General features: G+C 43.4%; 2 protein-coding genes across 3 annotated transcripts; one reads left to right on the top strand and one right to left on the bottom strand.

The window, feature by feature from the left end:
• Nucleotides 1-79: 79 nt before the first annotated feature.
• On the bottom strand, nucleotides 80-9,086 carry LOC110974040 (uncharacterized). Of its 2 annotated transcripts, none has more exons than XM_022225349.2 (7): nucleotides 8,936-9,086; nucleotides 7,142-7,617; nucleotides 6,362-6,583; nucleotides 5,349-5,447; nucleotides 4,490-4,650; nucleotides 3,090-3,185; nucleotides 80-2,370 (listed from the first exon to the last, which is right to left on the bottom strand). In XM_022225349.2, exons 2-7 carry the CDS (start codon nucleotides 7,509-7,511, stop codon nucleotides 1,807-1,809), a joined length of 1,512 nt encoding a protein of 503 aa, XP_022081041.2. In that variant the 5' UTR covers nucleotides 7,512-7,617; nucleotides 8,936-9,086; the 3' UTR covers nucleotides 80-1,806. The 2 variants fall into 2 exon arrangements, with proteins under 2 accessions (XP_022081041.2, XP_022081042.2); XM_022225350.2 differs by having other exon boundaries at nucleotides 8,987-9,067.
• A 1,388-nt stretch (nucleotides 9,087-10,474) lies between these two features.
• On the top strand, nucleotides 10,475-13,491 carry LOC110974034 (ragulator complex protein LAMTOR5-like). Its single transcript, XM_022225339.2, has 4 exons — nucleotides 10,475-10,634; nucleotides 11,337-11,398; nucleotides 11,851-11,968; nucleotides 12,318-13,491. Exons 1-4 carry the CDS (start codon nucleotides 10,600-10,602, stop codon nucleotides 12,379-12,381), a joined length of 279 nt encoding a protein of 92 aa, XP_022081031.1. The 5' UTR covers nucleotides 10,475-10,599; the 3' UTR covers nucleotides 12,382-13,491.
• Nucleotides 13,492-14,038: the final 547 nt, after the last annotated feature.

The raw sequence follows: 14,038 nt of genomic DNA, 5'->3' as shown, positions 1-14,038 counted from the left end.
CATTTTACAATTCCAAAAGCATTTCATAAATACATGTATTCCGTGAAAAAAACCACTTGTACATGGAACAAACAACAAATTTCATATGCAACAACTGCGGACAAATGTGTTTTAATCAAGCTTCTTCCGTGTAAGTGGTCCAAATGAACAAGTCATCCATTATTGTAAGTCTTTTTTTTTCAAGTAAACTGTGCATTAGTGACTGCACGAATTGTATACAGGTGCATAAAAATGAAACTTGTTTCTGTTTTCAATCCTTGAATAATAAAGAATATTCAACCAAAGTATAATACCTTCAACTTAGAAACGTGACACTGCTGGAACTTGGAAGGAAAGGTCAGGTAAAAACCAAATACAAGATAAAATTCCTGACCTTCCGTTGGCGTTTCAGCTTCCCCTGGCAAGAGCAGAAATCTTACGAAGAACTGGACGCACAGATCATTACACCAGTTCTTTGTATCACTGGCCAAGGTAAAATTTTCCCATTCATAAAAACACTCAGAGGGAGGCCTCTCCATTGGATCAACATCAAAGGCTGCAGCCAGAAACAGTATGTACATTTTCTCTCTAATACTTCTCAACGCTATACAAACTATAATACAACTTTGACGGGAGTAATTGCTTTTAATTGCTTTGTGCAAGACGCACAAAGCAGAGCATCTGATTTCTCTACAGAGCACACAGAAAAGGTTTAACTTACAAGTAAACTGTGCTCTACAGCAGCAGCAAATATTCCTTCCATAGAGTATACAAGGCTGGTTCATACTGCAGTCCAATGCGAAAGCGGAGAAAATATTTGACGTCATGAAAAATTTGCAGCGACATTTCGCTCAAGTTAAAATGTGTTCAACGTTTGCAAATTCGCAGCGCGAGTATTTGGATCTGACGTCGCAAATTCGTGTTTGTGGTCGGCTTTTGCGCCAAGTCTGAACTGGCCTTGATGATGTGACTGCAGTCCTCCACAAGAATCATGTACAGCGTGAATGAGCATTATGCTTCCCGACTTGCTCTCTCACAGATATTTTGTAGCCTGCATTCTTCTTGCAAAGACTTGCTGGCCAGTGACTTGTCTCAGCAGACTTGAGTGGGCCGATCCAATGATCCCACCAGGGCAAACTGGTAGTCCGGCTTGTGGGGGAACACGGACTATGAATAACCCACTCGTCCAGAAGTCTTTTATCAGTGCCAACAAGCTGGCAACTGTTTGGTCGGTGCTGATTACCAGTATTATTTCAAAACCAAAAAAAGTTAACGGCTAGTTTTCTTCTTTTTATTCAGTTTTGAAGTGGCCACTAGTCAGATATGCAGAAACTGATAACGAGGCCAGATGGACACTCCAATGGCTGCACTGCTCAGCAGTTTGCATCCATGCAAAGACCCTTTCGATTTACATACAACTGAAAATTATACCTATGTATAGTGTACACCACATGCATACAAAGAAATCCGGGTGTGTATATAGCGTGTTGGAACCTTGGGATGTCATCCGAGATGTATCCCTGACACACAAATGCATGTCAAAGCACACCGATTTGCCATGCACAGATACGTTGGTTAGTAACCCGAGAATACATAAATAGTTGTTTCTTAGTTGTGGGGTCTGAAACACATATCAAGCACAGAGGTTGTGGGGACCAAAGACGTTACATGGACAATGTTTGTCTCGATGATTGCGTCTCGACTTTCCTGACACAAGAAATAATCCTCTCGATTTGGTGATAGCCTGGGCCATAGATACTGGCCTGTAATCTGTCCCATACAGGCTGCCTGGATGTTACTGTGTTCTCCAGGTATGGGGTTGATCTCTCAGTAGTTATCTTGTTCCTTGAAGCTCTGCCTGACAAAGTTATCTTCAAGCCCTGGGATGCCGGACCGGCCTGGCATGCTCTGGGTCCCACCCCACTGTTTTGGCTGTTGTTGCCAGCCCCTTCCCCTCCCGCCCCCTCGTGAAGAAACGTTCGCAGCGATATTATTGTCGGTGCCCCAGCTGTCGCCCACTGTACTTCTGTTGCCAGTGCCCCAGCTGTTGCCCATGGCCCTTCTGTTGCTAAAGCCCCAGCTGTTGTCCATGGCACTTCTGTTGCCGGTGCCCCAGCTGTTGTCCATGGCACTTCTGTTGCCGACGCTCCAGCTGTCGCCTGTGGCACTTCTGGTGTAACCGCCCCCGAAATTGCTCAACAAACTGTTCAGTTGACTCTTTGCGGGCATTCCTGTACCCCGCCCCCTCCCCCTGCTGGGGCCTGCACTGCCATTGCCACGGCAGGCATTGAAGGAACTCTTGGGATTGAATGAGTCGCTGCTGCTTTTTGTCCAGTTTCCCCTGCCCAACGACGACCGATTGGCGGTGTTGCTTGGACTGTTTGCTTTCCCCTGCAAGACAGTGGAGGACAAACTTGTCAGCTTTTAAAAATATGCTCCTTTCCATGAATGACGGAACACATGCATGTACATGAATGCATACACAGGAGTCTGATTTTGTAAATTTTAAACACATGGATTTGAGTAAGTTTTGATCATGACTAAATCTGGCCACGGAAGAGTTTTGACCACAGAAGATCTGATTTCCACGGAGGATCTTCCCTAGCTTGTCCTTTATGTGTGCAGAAGTTAATCCAAGCTTTTCCCACAAGTTGCAGAAAGCAATCTTTTGAAAGGCCTTAGCCAATTTTTTTAAATCTAGGTATCCCTTTCCATTGTTTCAAAAAACAGTGGTGACTATAAACCGATTCGCTGACACCATCACTTGTGGTGTCCCCGTCATTCAGGTCATTCCTAAGCTTGACGGTCGCGTGATTTTGGTTAGCAGTGCGCTCCCATTGGCTGATGAGGCAGCATTTCAATGTGCATCTCTTTTGTTCGAGAGCGTGGGGACACCGCAGTAACAAGTTGTGATTGTTGACACCAAGTCGGTCTGTATTACACAGCTGTCTGCAAATCCATTTTAAGAACGACGATATGGGTCAACAGCGTGTCATAAGAAAAACCCATATTCTCAACTGTTTGAAAAAAAAAAAAAAAGAAGCCTTTCCATGACATTGAGTCGGTTGTTCCTTGCTATGAACTTGGCAGGTGATCTTTGTTCCGCTTACCTGTGCTCCTTGTCGTTTGGGGTACGGCTGATCACGAAACTTGCCCTTGCCTGGCCGATTCTGCAGTTTATTTTTGTGTTTGACACTTGCACAGTGCTGTTCATGAAAAAGAAAAATTTTTACTGTACTTAAACCATGCGCTGCCGGGTTAAAGTTGAAGTTGCATGACATATTCCTGGGGATTTTCAAGATTTCCCATTTTCAAAATTCTTCAATAATTCATAACTTCATTTACTGGACGTTTACACCTACACGGATGACTGTCTGGTGGCTACTCTAATGTGACAAACAACATCTATTGACGCCCAAGTATTTCAGCCAGGCCTACCACCTTGTAAAGAGACCTCAGATTATGCAGTGTTACACGATTTTCTTTTGTTCCCAAAACTGGCCCAGTGCGCTGCTGGGTCTTTTCAAATGTGGACCAGATTAGCGTGCAGCGGTATTGTATCGCTCATACCTGGAGCGCTGGAGTGCTTTTGTCTCCGGTGGTAATTTGCTTGTGCTGCTTACCACAAACAGTGGTATATAATCAGTGGTATAATCATTCAAAACAATGACGGATTTCCTCTGCTATTGACAACTGAAAAAATGTTGGCAATTCCCAGCAGCCCGTCTTTTGTTCCAACTACAGTCTTTTGTTACAAGGCCCAAGCTCTTTTGTCCGATTTCACGCACTCCAGTTATGTGTACAAACCCAAGGTATCCGAAAACGGACTCCCTGGCAGGATATTTTCATTCTTTTCCATGAGTACTTCTGTGCAGCTGCTTTATTTTTTCAACTGCCTTGGAAAAAATTGTAGCACGTCTAGTTTCAAACACGCATGAGTCATCATGTGCTCATTGATACATGCTATATGTTAGTAACCTGACTGCCCATCATACTGATTCACATCACACTGCACTACTAACCATACACCAATCTAAGGTCAATAGTCCCTTGGTAAGCTTAGTGTACTACTGCCCTCCTCAGCGGAGCAGAGCAAGCGGATTACCACCGGGGACAAAAGCTCTCCACCACCGCAGCGATGAGCCACACAGCGCCGCTGCATGCTAATCTGGCCCCTATTGAAAAGAAGTCAGCAGTGCACTGAGCCAGGTTTGTGAACAAAAGACAGTTGTATATACTGCACAATCTGGGCTCTGTTTACAAGGCTGCAGGCCTGGCTGAAATATTTGGGCGTCAATGAAGGTCACCTGTCAACTTAGAGTAGTGCCTAAAGATTACTCCGTGCGGCTATAAACGACTGTTAAATGGAATGATGAATTGTTGAAGGATTTTGAAAACGGAAAAAATGATAGTCATGCCGGCCCAGCATCCTCAACGTTGAAAAATGCCCCGGCACGAAGTGGTTAATATGTACCAATATCATGACCATTCTGCATGTGGTTTACTATACCTGGAGATACTGCTGTTCAGAGTTGGCTGTGACGTTGCAGGGGGGACACGCATACACCGTGCTGGCCGGCATCTCGGCCTCCGTCGCAGTTGTCGGTGGGGTTGTCAGACGGCAGCTGGCCGCATTCTTGGCGGCCTCCATCACATACTTGTGCTTGCTCCCTGCGACAAGGCAACGTAACAGCTTAAGGCTATTCAGATGCTCCAACTGTAAAGTCAAGGTTGGCTTCTGACGCAGGAAGGAATAATGCTTGGATTTAATATGACAATGAGCAGAAAAAAAAATGGGGAACGCAATAAGACTGGTAAGAATTTTTGACCTCTGACCCCACACGGTGTTACTGGTTTGCGGTGATTCTCTCACTGTGTAAGGAGTGGATAGGCTGATCAACTCCACATACTAGTTTTGGCCTAAGGACCCTTTGAACATTCCCAAAGACATCCGCGCTTCAAATAAGGACACCCTAACTTTCAACATGGAGAAATTACTTTTAAAAAAACACCAAAATGTTTTAAAGAACCAAGAACTTGAACAGGAGGAAAGACATTATCCCTGTACCCTTTCTGCTCAATTTTTTAAAGAAAGAAGAGCTGGAGTTCCAACCTATCGATATCTTGACTGAAAACCCGCATGAATTATACAAAAACCTCAATCCCAATGCACAACTCTACCCTCTTAGTCGTAGTTTGATACATCACAAGTCTAGTCACAGGTAGCAGGACTGTGACAAAAGGATCGCCTCTGTCCAAGCTCATCTGTGTAGATGTTGGGCCTGGCTTAAGACTGGAGTGACAAGTAGAGACACGCCAAGACCCGGTCTTGAATGCGGCCCCTGCACAGCTGAGGTGCTGGAATGTACCTGAGAAATGTTGATCCAGCTGGGTTTGGGAGGTGCACACGACGTCACAGTGCTTGCAATAGAAACAGTCGGGTACTGAGGAAGGGTTCACAGGTTTCTCTGTAATAACGATACGAGAAAAACCTGAAACCTTACCGGATGGTCAAGTGTCCGTACAGATACGTACTGTCTCTCCATACCGGTACCTCCAGTCTGCAAACGAGTCACATTTCAACCATCTGTGAAAGCCCCACAGGGCTAAAATTTTCACACTGGGCTTTTGCATGTCACTGACTCTGTTCTCACAGCTCGTGAGAGGGGTGAAACACGCGAGTCTGGTCAATCAAAGTAGGCTTGCGTTCGTGGTGTTTGCCCTCAATGCCCTGAGGAGTTTAATAAGTGGTGCCTGATTCCATGCACAATGGTGGTCACATGGTTTCCGACCTCCTTATTAATTGTACTTCACAAACAACAAGAGGTTTGACCAAAAAAACGAGGGTGGGATTAGAGGTAAAGGTATTGCTTTATTATTGTCACTGCTCTTTTCTTTTTTATAAAACCTCTTTTTGTGCTGAGAATTAGCTATGAGGTTGGCAACAGTGTGACGAAATTTTCACTTTCGAAAGAAACTGCCATGTTGTGTCTTCTGGCAACTGTTGGGACATATTTTTGATATTGGAAATGAGCAAAACCAAACCATTCAAACTTGTACATTTCGTACTCAAGAGGCAATACCGTTGCCATCTGTGGACTTGTAGAAGGTTTGAAGTTACAGGAACATTATAAAAAGCAAGAAAATTAGCAATACAAACTTCCTGTGTGATACTGCAGAGGCACAGAGTGAATATAAAAAATGTCCAAGCAAGCCACTTCACGCTGTGAATAGACTTTCTAGGTGAATCAAATTGCACATTGAGTCGCAGCCACTTTGAAACACTGCCTTGCAATATTCCCAAGTTTCCCCACCTCCCCTGAGTCCCCTCCCCTCTCAAACCCAGCCTGCTCAGCTATCCACCATCAGCGCCATCACTTGCCTTTTTGGGCCTGCTCCAGCTTCTCCTTCTCGGCAAGCTCCCGCAGCTTCCTGGCGTGCCTGGCGCCGGTCAGGTGTGTCTGCACCTCGCCCAGGCCGGTGAAGGTCAGACCGCAGACACTGCAGTGAGGCAGGAGTGGGATGGACTTCTCCTTGGCGGGGGCGGACGGCGAGGAGCTGTTCGGCGGGGTGACCGGTGGCACGATATCAGGTGCGATTATCGCTGTAAGAAAATGTAAAGAATGTCACAGAGGCTCAGCGGCATATCCAGAGTGGGGCAAGATTTGCCTCCCCCAACGGCATGTTGACAGCTTTTCCTGGGGGGGGGGGAAATTGAAAGAATAAGCAGTCTAGAAGCAATAACAATCACCTTTCTTGGTGGGGTAGAGGGGGGTTGAAGATTCTGTTCAGGACGAAAAAACATTTAAACAATCATTTGGGGAAAAAATTCTATCCCCCACCCTTAACCCAAGACATGAGACACATCACTGCAGAGGTTACAAGCACCTGAAATGTTCCTTTTATCTCCAGTAATGGTATGAGCAAAGGCATTTCTTATTTATATCCCTAAATGAAATCAACAATGAAATGATGGGGTACGTTTAACTAATGGCAGGAGATTTACAACGTACATGAACCATACAAGTTTGCAGCGCATACATGCACCAGATTTTCAACAAAACTGACATCGGGCAGCCAATGGACAAGGGAGGGCTAGGCCCCCTAGCTGAGAATAGCTTACCCCTGAGCCATTCCAGCATTAACTGTACCTAGTTTTTACCTAATGACTCGGCCAATGCCTGCTGTCGCAGTTTCTTCTGGTGTACTTTTCCGGCATAGTGCATGTCGGCCTGGGTCTTGGAGTTCAAGTAGATGTGGCAGATTTTGCACATCTTGAACTCCCCCAGCGTCTGGGCATTTTTCTCTGGGCCCTCCAGCTTGCCAGCTTCAGGACCTGACTGGACAGCATCCTGCTGGCATGACACTCCAGCACCATCCAACACCTGTGGAATGCTCCTTGGTTCAGGTAGGGTGAAGTCTGCCAACGATGGCATCAGGTCAGACGTTGTGCTTATATCTGGCTCAGGAGGGGAGCTTTCCGGTAAGATTATATCCGGAAGAGAAAAGTCAGGAAGGTCTGATGGTTCCATTCTTTTCTTCTTGAAGATGTCAAATGATGACCGACGAGTTCTCCTTGTTGAAGACCAGTGACGTTCAAAATGTCTTCAGGTTGCCAATCAGAAGCAGAAATTGGACCTGCAAAATGAGAGTTGACCTTTTGATAACACAGGAAAAACTTGTGGAAAAGCCAGATTGATACAATCAGTCTAGATTACCACATAAACATGGGCATAGTGACCTGTCCCTAATGATATGCAATTTTTGTCCAAATTCAACTTAAAATATCTCAAGTTGGCAACAATGAATTTTAAATCCCATTGGTAAAAACCTGTTTTAGAACTTCTAGTTGTACATGTCTGTGGTCAGGTTTTTTGGCACAATCAAATTTTTGCAATTTAAATTTTTCGTCAGTGCTTTTGTTCCATATGCTGCAACAATTTAAGAAAAGTACACCATAACACGGAAACACCCATACAATCCGTTGCAGGCTGCTAGAACAAGCCTTGTGATTGGTCAGATAGCACAAGATTTGTGACGTAATAGGCCGTCCAAATATCATAATACTCCAGACTGATAATTTGCCATTTCTTGTTGGCTTGTATTTCAGAACTCCACGGTATGTGTTTTCAAACCATGTTCAAAACAGAGTAGGCCCTTGCCCTATCATAGCTAGCTCTGGTGAAGTCATCATTAGCTAGAGCCAATGATTTTCCGCAATCGCGGAAAACAGACGGAATTCGTAGAATCAACACTTTGAAATGGACTCCACTGCATAAAACAGAACATGCAAAATTTCCCACTAAGAATGACTTAAAAAGTAAAGAAAACTTTCCACAAAATGCTATAAATAAATGCTTACCAAACACTTTTAAAATGAGTGCTTTTAATGAACAAATTATGCTGGAAGCATGCTAAATTGCACCACTCCACCACATAAATTTTAAAAGTTTCTAAGTAAACGACTTGGTTTTTTCCCTCCTAAATTGAACTTTCCTGGATATGTTTTTGGTTTCTGAAGGCTAACACTAAAACAGGTCACTGTAGGGAATAATTAATGGCGTATTACCAAACAAATTAAACATGAGTACAAGAAGCCCGTAGGGCCTACCCAAACCATGCAGTAATAATATTAATATGCACAAATTTTGGATTGAGCACAAGGAGCCTTTCATTCATAAAACCTTTGCTGCAAAATACACTTAAAAATGCTCTTGACTCTAGATATGAAGACTATGTGTATAACCAATCAAATGCATGGTGTTAATGCACCCACCCCAAAGAGCTTACAATTAAAGTTTGTCAAATTTCCACCCTGAGCGAAAAGTGTGTATAAACAGCGCCCTCTTGTATTCAGGTTTTTACGACTCGTGATTCAGCTCTGCCATGTCTGCGCCCGACCATTCATACATTTACCTCATTCTCTCATTAATGCGTGACATATGATTTGATTTACCTGCACAACTGTCTGCTTTGTGGGGTGATTTTGATTCTTTCTAAAACTTACAAAATTTTATCGTTAAATTCAGCAGAATTAGGAGTACCAAGCTCCACTGCTTGTCGCGATCTGCAGCTCGGTACACGTCGTGCAACAGAAATAGTGTGGTGACAATTCATCAGAGACAGACCGTAGCAGCAGTATCGATACTTCGTCATTTTGATTCGTCAGTTAACTCTTTTATCGGCGAATTTCGACTTTGGAAAGTTGAAGCCAATCTTCAAAAATCCGAAACCGTGTTAGTTTGGCACGTATTGATTCTTGAGTAGTGGTTCTAATCAATTTAATGAAGGCCATCATATTATCCCTTAGGATTATCGTGTAGGGGATTTTCAGTTTTGACGGATGTGCGCGGAAACGCGCGCGCCTTGGGAGTCTCTCAATGTTCTTGCGTACAAGAAACTGCCAAAAGACTAATACACTAAGTCGAAAATGCATGCGCCTCTACGGCCAGAGTGCGCTTCCTACAATGTCTTTGTCCGTCATGTTACCTCTTGTAAAAAACGTCCAGGGCCTATAGTATAGCCATTGCTGCGTTGGCACAACACTCGTGGATCGGTGGTACAAGCATTTCATGCAGGCTCTTCAACCAATAGGGCGTTGTGATTTTCCCAATGTACGCGCGCGTCTTCTCAGTTTTTAGCGTAGTCTTGCTCAGATCTTCCTGCAGTTTATTTAGCTACACAAACCATCACATCAAGCTCGCTGCGTGACCTTTTACTTTCAGGTTCTATTGATTTATGCGCCACAGTAATCGCACACAGCATATCAGATCACTGCACCCGGCCACGAAAGGCGTCTTGGACCCAAGACTAGTTTTAGCGTGATGGTTCCCGCCTTCCACCTCTCCGGCCCAGGTTCGAATCCTACCTAGCTAGTTGGACATATTGATTGGGTTTCGGTCTCATAAGGGAATAAATATTTGCTTAGCCGGTCTTCAATGCGTTTAAGATCGGCTTAGGAGAATGGACGCGACTAATGCCTGAGCCACAGACGCGTTTTGAGATGTTTTTACACAGTGGCCATTATCATTTTGTTAATACACGATCACGCTTCCCGTTGTTAAATGGGGAACTGTCTAATGAGGGAGCGTAATAACTGGGATTTTCCTCCGACCTCTCAAATATACAAACTATTCAAAATCAACCAAAATCATCCTGCAGCTGCGGCCAGCGTCGGTTGGATGAACAGAACCTCTTTCGGACATTTAGTATTATAATGTTTTGATTCATAAATGAACTGAAACGGGCTTCCAGAGCTACGTCTAGGTCTATTGTCTGCGTGTCTCCACGCATTTCCAATGGAGCGAAGACCTAGACCTAGCTAGAAACCGTGGAAGAACCCGGTTGTATGCACAGACTACATGTGGAGTACCAAAGTGTGACGTCACTGTGAACCAGAAAGTGCAGTGCAAACGAATGGAGTACACGAGTACAAAATTTAATCGAAGAATCGAACATTTACTCGTCTGGTACCCTGCCTGCTCAAGCCTGGGTATGTTTTAACACTACCAAGCAATGTTGGCGATTACGCGATTTTACAGCCAGATTCTGAAATGGTCGATGGGAACAGTTGAATATTTTCAGAAATCAAGTTAATACTCGAATTAGATTCGAGTAACGATGGAAAATACCCTGGAGCGTTTGCTTGACGAGACGTGAGTTGTGCAATTTACTCACAGTGGCAAATATTTGATGGTTGTTGTTATAATTTGTTAACTCTAACGTCTTAGTTCAACTTCAAGGGGACCTTTAATACTCCATCATGTCAATGTACTCCGAGTACTCGACATGGTCGACAACCGGACAAGCCTTGCTTCTTGGGGATCCACTTCAACATGTATCTTGTGAGGTCATCTCACCGGTTCCAATTCACTTATAGATTAAGGGATATTACTGATGTAAAGATTATGTCTGATATTATTGTTACTGTCAGGCCTATCCGATGTGGAAAAAATTGTAATGAATGACTAACCCCCAAAACTGTGCGGTCTGACATCTGCCCCCCCCCCCCAACAGTTCTGGGGTATGAATGACTCTAGGTGGGACCGCAACTTTTTAAAACTTTTTTTAGCTGAGTTGTTCTCTAGGCCTGGAAATGACCTGTTTAACGTTGGCACTGCACTACATGTACATGTATATGCAACTCTATTCAGAAAGAGTTCCATATACGGATGGATGCCACTTGACGCCCCTTGTACTTGGGTCTGAAAAATTGTAAGTGTTTTTTTTCCCTCCTAAATTGAATTTTTCTGAATTCTGGAAATGTTTTTGCATTCTGAAGGCTGGTATACGTCACTGTAGGGAATAATTACTGGCATCTGTATATGAATTTCTTCTGCATCTCATTCTGTTTGCAGCTTAAGCAACCCCGGTGTTGTTGGAGTTTTGTGTGCTGATAAGCAGGGACTCTGCCTTAGTGGTAAATATGTATACTTTACATTTTCCAATCCTAGCAAAATGAGAGATTTGAATATGAACTATGCTTGGCAGAAGAAACACACTTAGGCCCATGTTGAGGGATATCAGACGATAAGCAGATGCCTCACAATTAGGCCTTTACATCATGCTGTCTTTTTCAATTTTTAAGGTAGCAAAAATGATGGCCGCCCAACATCACTTCACAATGGAGTGATATAAAAAATTGGTATCTTCATGATCATCAAATTTATTAATTGTTACTTTCCACTCATCACTGCACCACCTCTTTCCTTTTCCTTGGTTTGTCCTGTTTTCAGGTTTATGTTTCATTTCTTTCCTTTGCAAGAATGTCCCATCCATGGCTAAATTATGTCGATCCTTCCACAACCCTGCTTCTATTTCCTGTATGAAAGTTATAGAACTTTCTCCCTTCTGTTCTGTGTGCTCCTCCAGCTAAAGGAACAGCCTCCCCAGAGTCATCAGGCATTGTGGTCGCCCTATCCCAGCAGGCTGCACTGCTCAAACCAGAGACGAGTACAACGCCTGTCATTTGCCTAGAATCAGATAAAGGGTGAGTTCCTGGATCCTGGTAGCAAGCCATATGAGCATCCCCTCTCAAAAACCCTCAGAAGACATAATCTGCAGCTCATAAAGTATTTTGACTGATCAGCAAAGTAAGGCCTTGCAATGGGCCCCTCCCAACTTCCTGTACACCCCCCCACAAAAAAAAACCAGACGGGCGGAAAAACAAAATTAGATACATAGCCAAACTCTTGTTAATGAGATCTGGTTAAACAACTTAATACTGAGCAGCAGATTGGTACATTTATCATTCGCACAGTCACTCTGCCCAACCAGTGTCAGGTTGTGTTTATTTCAAGTTAAGTTTATTCTCGAAATTTCTTTGCATCTCTCCCCAGAAATGTCTTAGTGAAGTCTCACGAAGGTACGACCCTGGTGATTCACAAAATGGCAGTCTATTGATCACTGCCCACTAACCATGTAACCGAGGGACGTGCAAAATTCACAGGAGCAGTCAGGAAGATTCAGGATAACCAAAAGGAGGAGTCAGTCTGCAACATGTTGAATGGTTGCACCTACAGCTAACTCTTGTCGCGCTGACAAAATTTTAATGCTAGATTGAAGGTCTAACTTGGTCATGCTGCCAAGATGTAGATTGGAATCTTGTCAAGATTCTTTTCATTCTAATTGAAGGCCTTTTCGCTCCATCAGAAATTTCTGCGTTCAACAGAGGTCAAAGTGCAGAATTTTGACAACACATTTCACATTAGGAAGAATGTAACCTGAGTTCAGCATCAGTAAATTAATCAATCAATTCAGCCTTAGCTGAGACCAGTACGTGCACTGCGATAATCTGTCAGTGTAAAAAAAAAGACAGTTGACTGTTAACAGTAGTGTTAATATTAAACTTTGCCAGTAAACGTATCTGTCTTGCACGTGACAACCGCATGGAAAGGTCCTACCACTTCTGTTGTTGTGATGAGTCAATTTAATATAGTTTCCATTGGTCTTTAATTTCTCACACCCACGCTGAAAGCTGTGGGCATACATGGCTGAAATAAGTTACTTTGATGATTACAACCCAAATGGTCAAATTAAAGTCTGCTCATTTTATCCTCAAGTAGTGCACTGGCAATATTCCAGTTTCAATTCCATTCAGTTTTTAGGAACAATTGTTTTCCTACCGATGACTTCAAACCACCCCGCACACACCCAGTGCCCTTTTGAGTTGGTACTGAGAGACTAAAGTTATCTAAAGTGGACAAAAGAGTTGAAGTTTATCAAATGATGGAAATGTCCAGGTCTTCTCTCAATTTTATTACCTGTAACTTGTACCTGAAGGTACAGAGCTTGTGAATATTTTGGGGCAGTTTTTTTGGTTTAGATGAGCCTGACATTTAGCACATCAAAAACAAGTTGCCAAGAGTTCCCCCTTTTTTGGTACAGATGAAAAATCGTAGGAATTCTTGCAGTGTGTTGATATTAAAAAGTTGAAAATATAGCTTTAATTTGAATTTGTGAAATGTCATTCATGAGATTTATTAATAAAAAAAGGACATGGATGATTGAGAATGTATAGTTCATTCTAAATTGCTTTGATTTTTACATCATTTCAACTGTTTTAAAAATAAATCTAAGTTTTATGGAACAAAGAAGCCCCTGTTGATGCCAAGTTCTGAGAATAATGATAGTTGTTTGGAAAGTGGGCAATGCGTTAAACTTATGACAGAGGGTGCTCTAGGAGAGCCCCCTTCATTGAGTTCTGGAACGAGGCTGCTACTGTGGCTGCGACCCCTCGCACAGTAACACTCGTTCCTCTGTGAAGACACTGCAAGTGCATAAGCCTACGGCTTTCGTTAACAGGCGTCATTCCCGGCCGAAGCCAGTACTGAATGGCGCAGATTCTCAGTGGAATTGAGACCATAGATATAAGCAATAAGTAGAGGTGACTGATCGCACGAACAACTTGGAACCTCACGGACGCCTACGCGTGCGTGTGAAACGCGCACAAGTGCACTGATGAGATGTATGTATCTGAATTGATGACGTAAAAAAAACCGCTTCGTTGGTGTAGAACTTTACTGAATATCGACAAGAATGTAAGATTAAATCAGTGCTC

This window comes from Acanthaster planci, linkage group LG04, assembly GCF_054643075.1.
Source record: "Acanthaster planci isolate LZ-2023a linkage group LG04, COTS_SCS, whole genome shotgun sequence".
Classification (NCBI taxonomy): domain Eukaryota; kingdom Metazoa; phylum Echinodermata; class Asteroidea; order Valvatida; family Acanthasteridae; genus Acanthaster; species Acanthaster planci.
This window is presented reverse-complemented; position numbering and strand designations above follow the sequence as displayed.

Excerpts from the sequence above, each read along its gene's own strand:
- LOC110974034 (XM_022225339.2), top strand. The coding sequence starts at position 10,600 with ATGGAAAATACCCTGGAGCGTTTGCTTGACGAGAC. Across the intron at positions 10,635-11,336 it reads GAGCGTTTGCTTGACGAGAC|CTTAAGCAACCCCGGTGTTG; the intron begins GTGAGTTGTGCA and ends TTCTGTTTGCAG. Across the intron at positions 11,969-12,317 it reads TGCCTAGAATCAGATAAAGG|AAATGTCTTAGTGAAGTCTC; the intron begins GTGAGTTCCTGG and ends ATCTCTCCCCAG.
- LOC110974040 (XM_022225349.2), bottom strand. The coding sequence starts at position 7,511 with ATGGAACCATCAGACCTTCCTGACTTTTCTCTTCCGGATATAATCTTA. Across the intron at positions 4,651-5,348 it reads GCTGGATCAACATTTCTCAG|GGAGCAAGCACAAGTATGTG; the intron begins GTACATTCCAGC and ends GCCTTGTCGCAG. Across the intron at positions 3,186-4,489 it reads CTGAACAGCAGTATCTCCAG|CACTGTGCAAGTGTCAAACA; the intron begins GTATAGTAAACC and ends TTTCATGAACAG.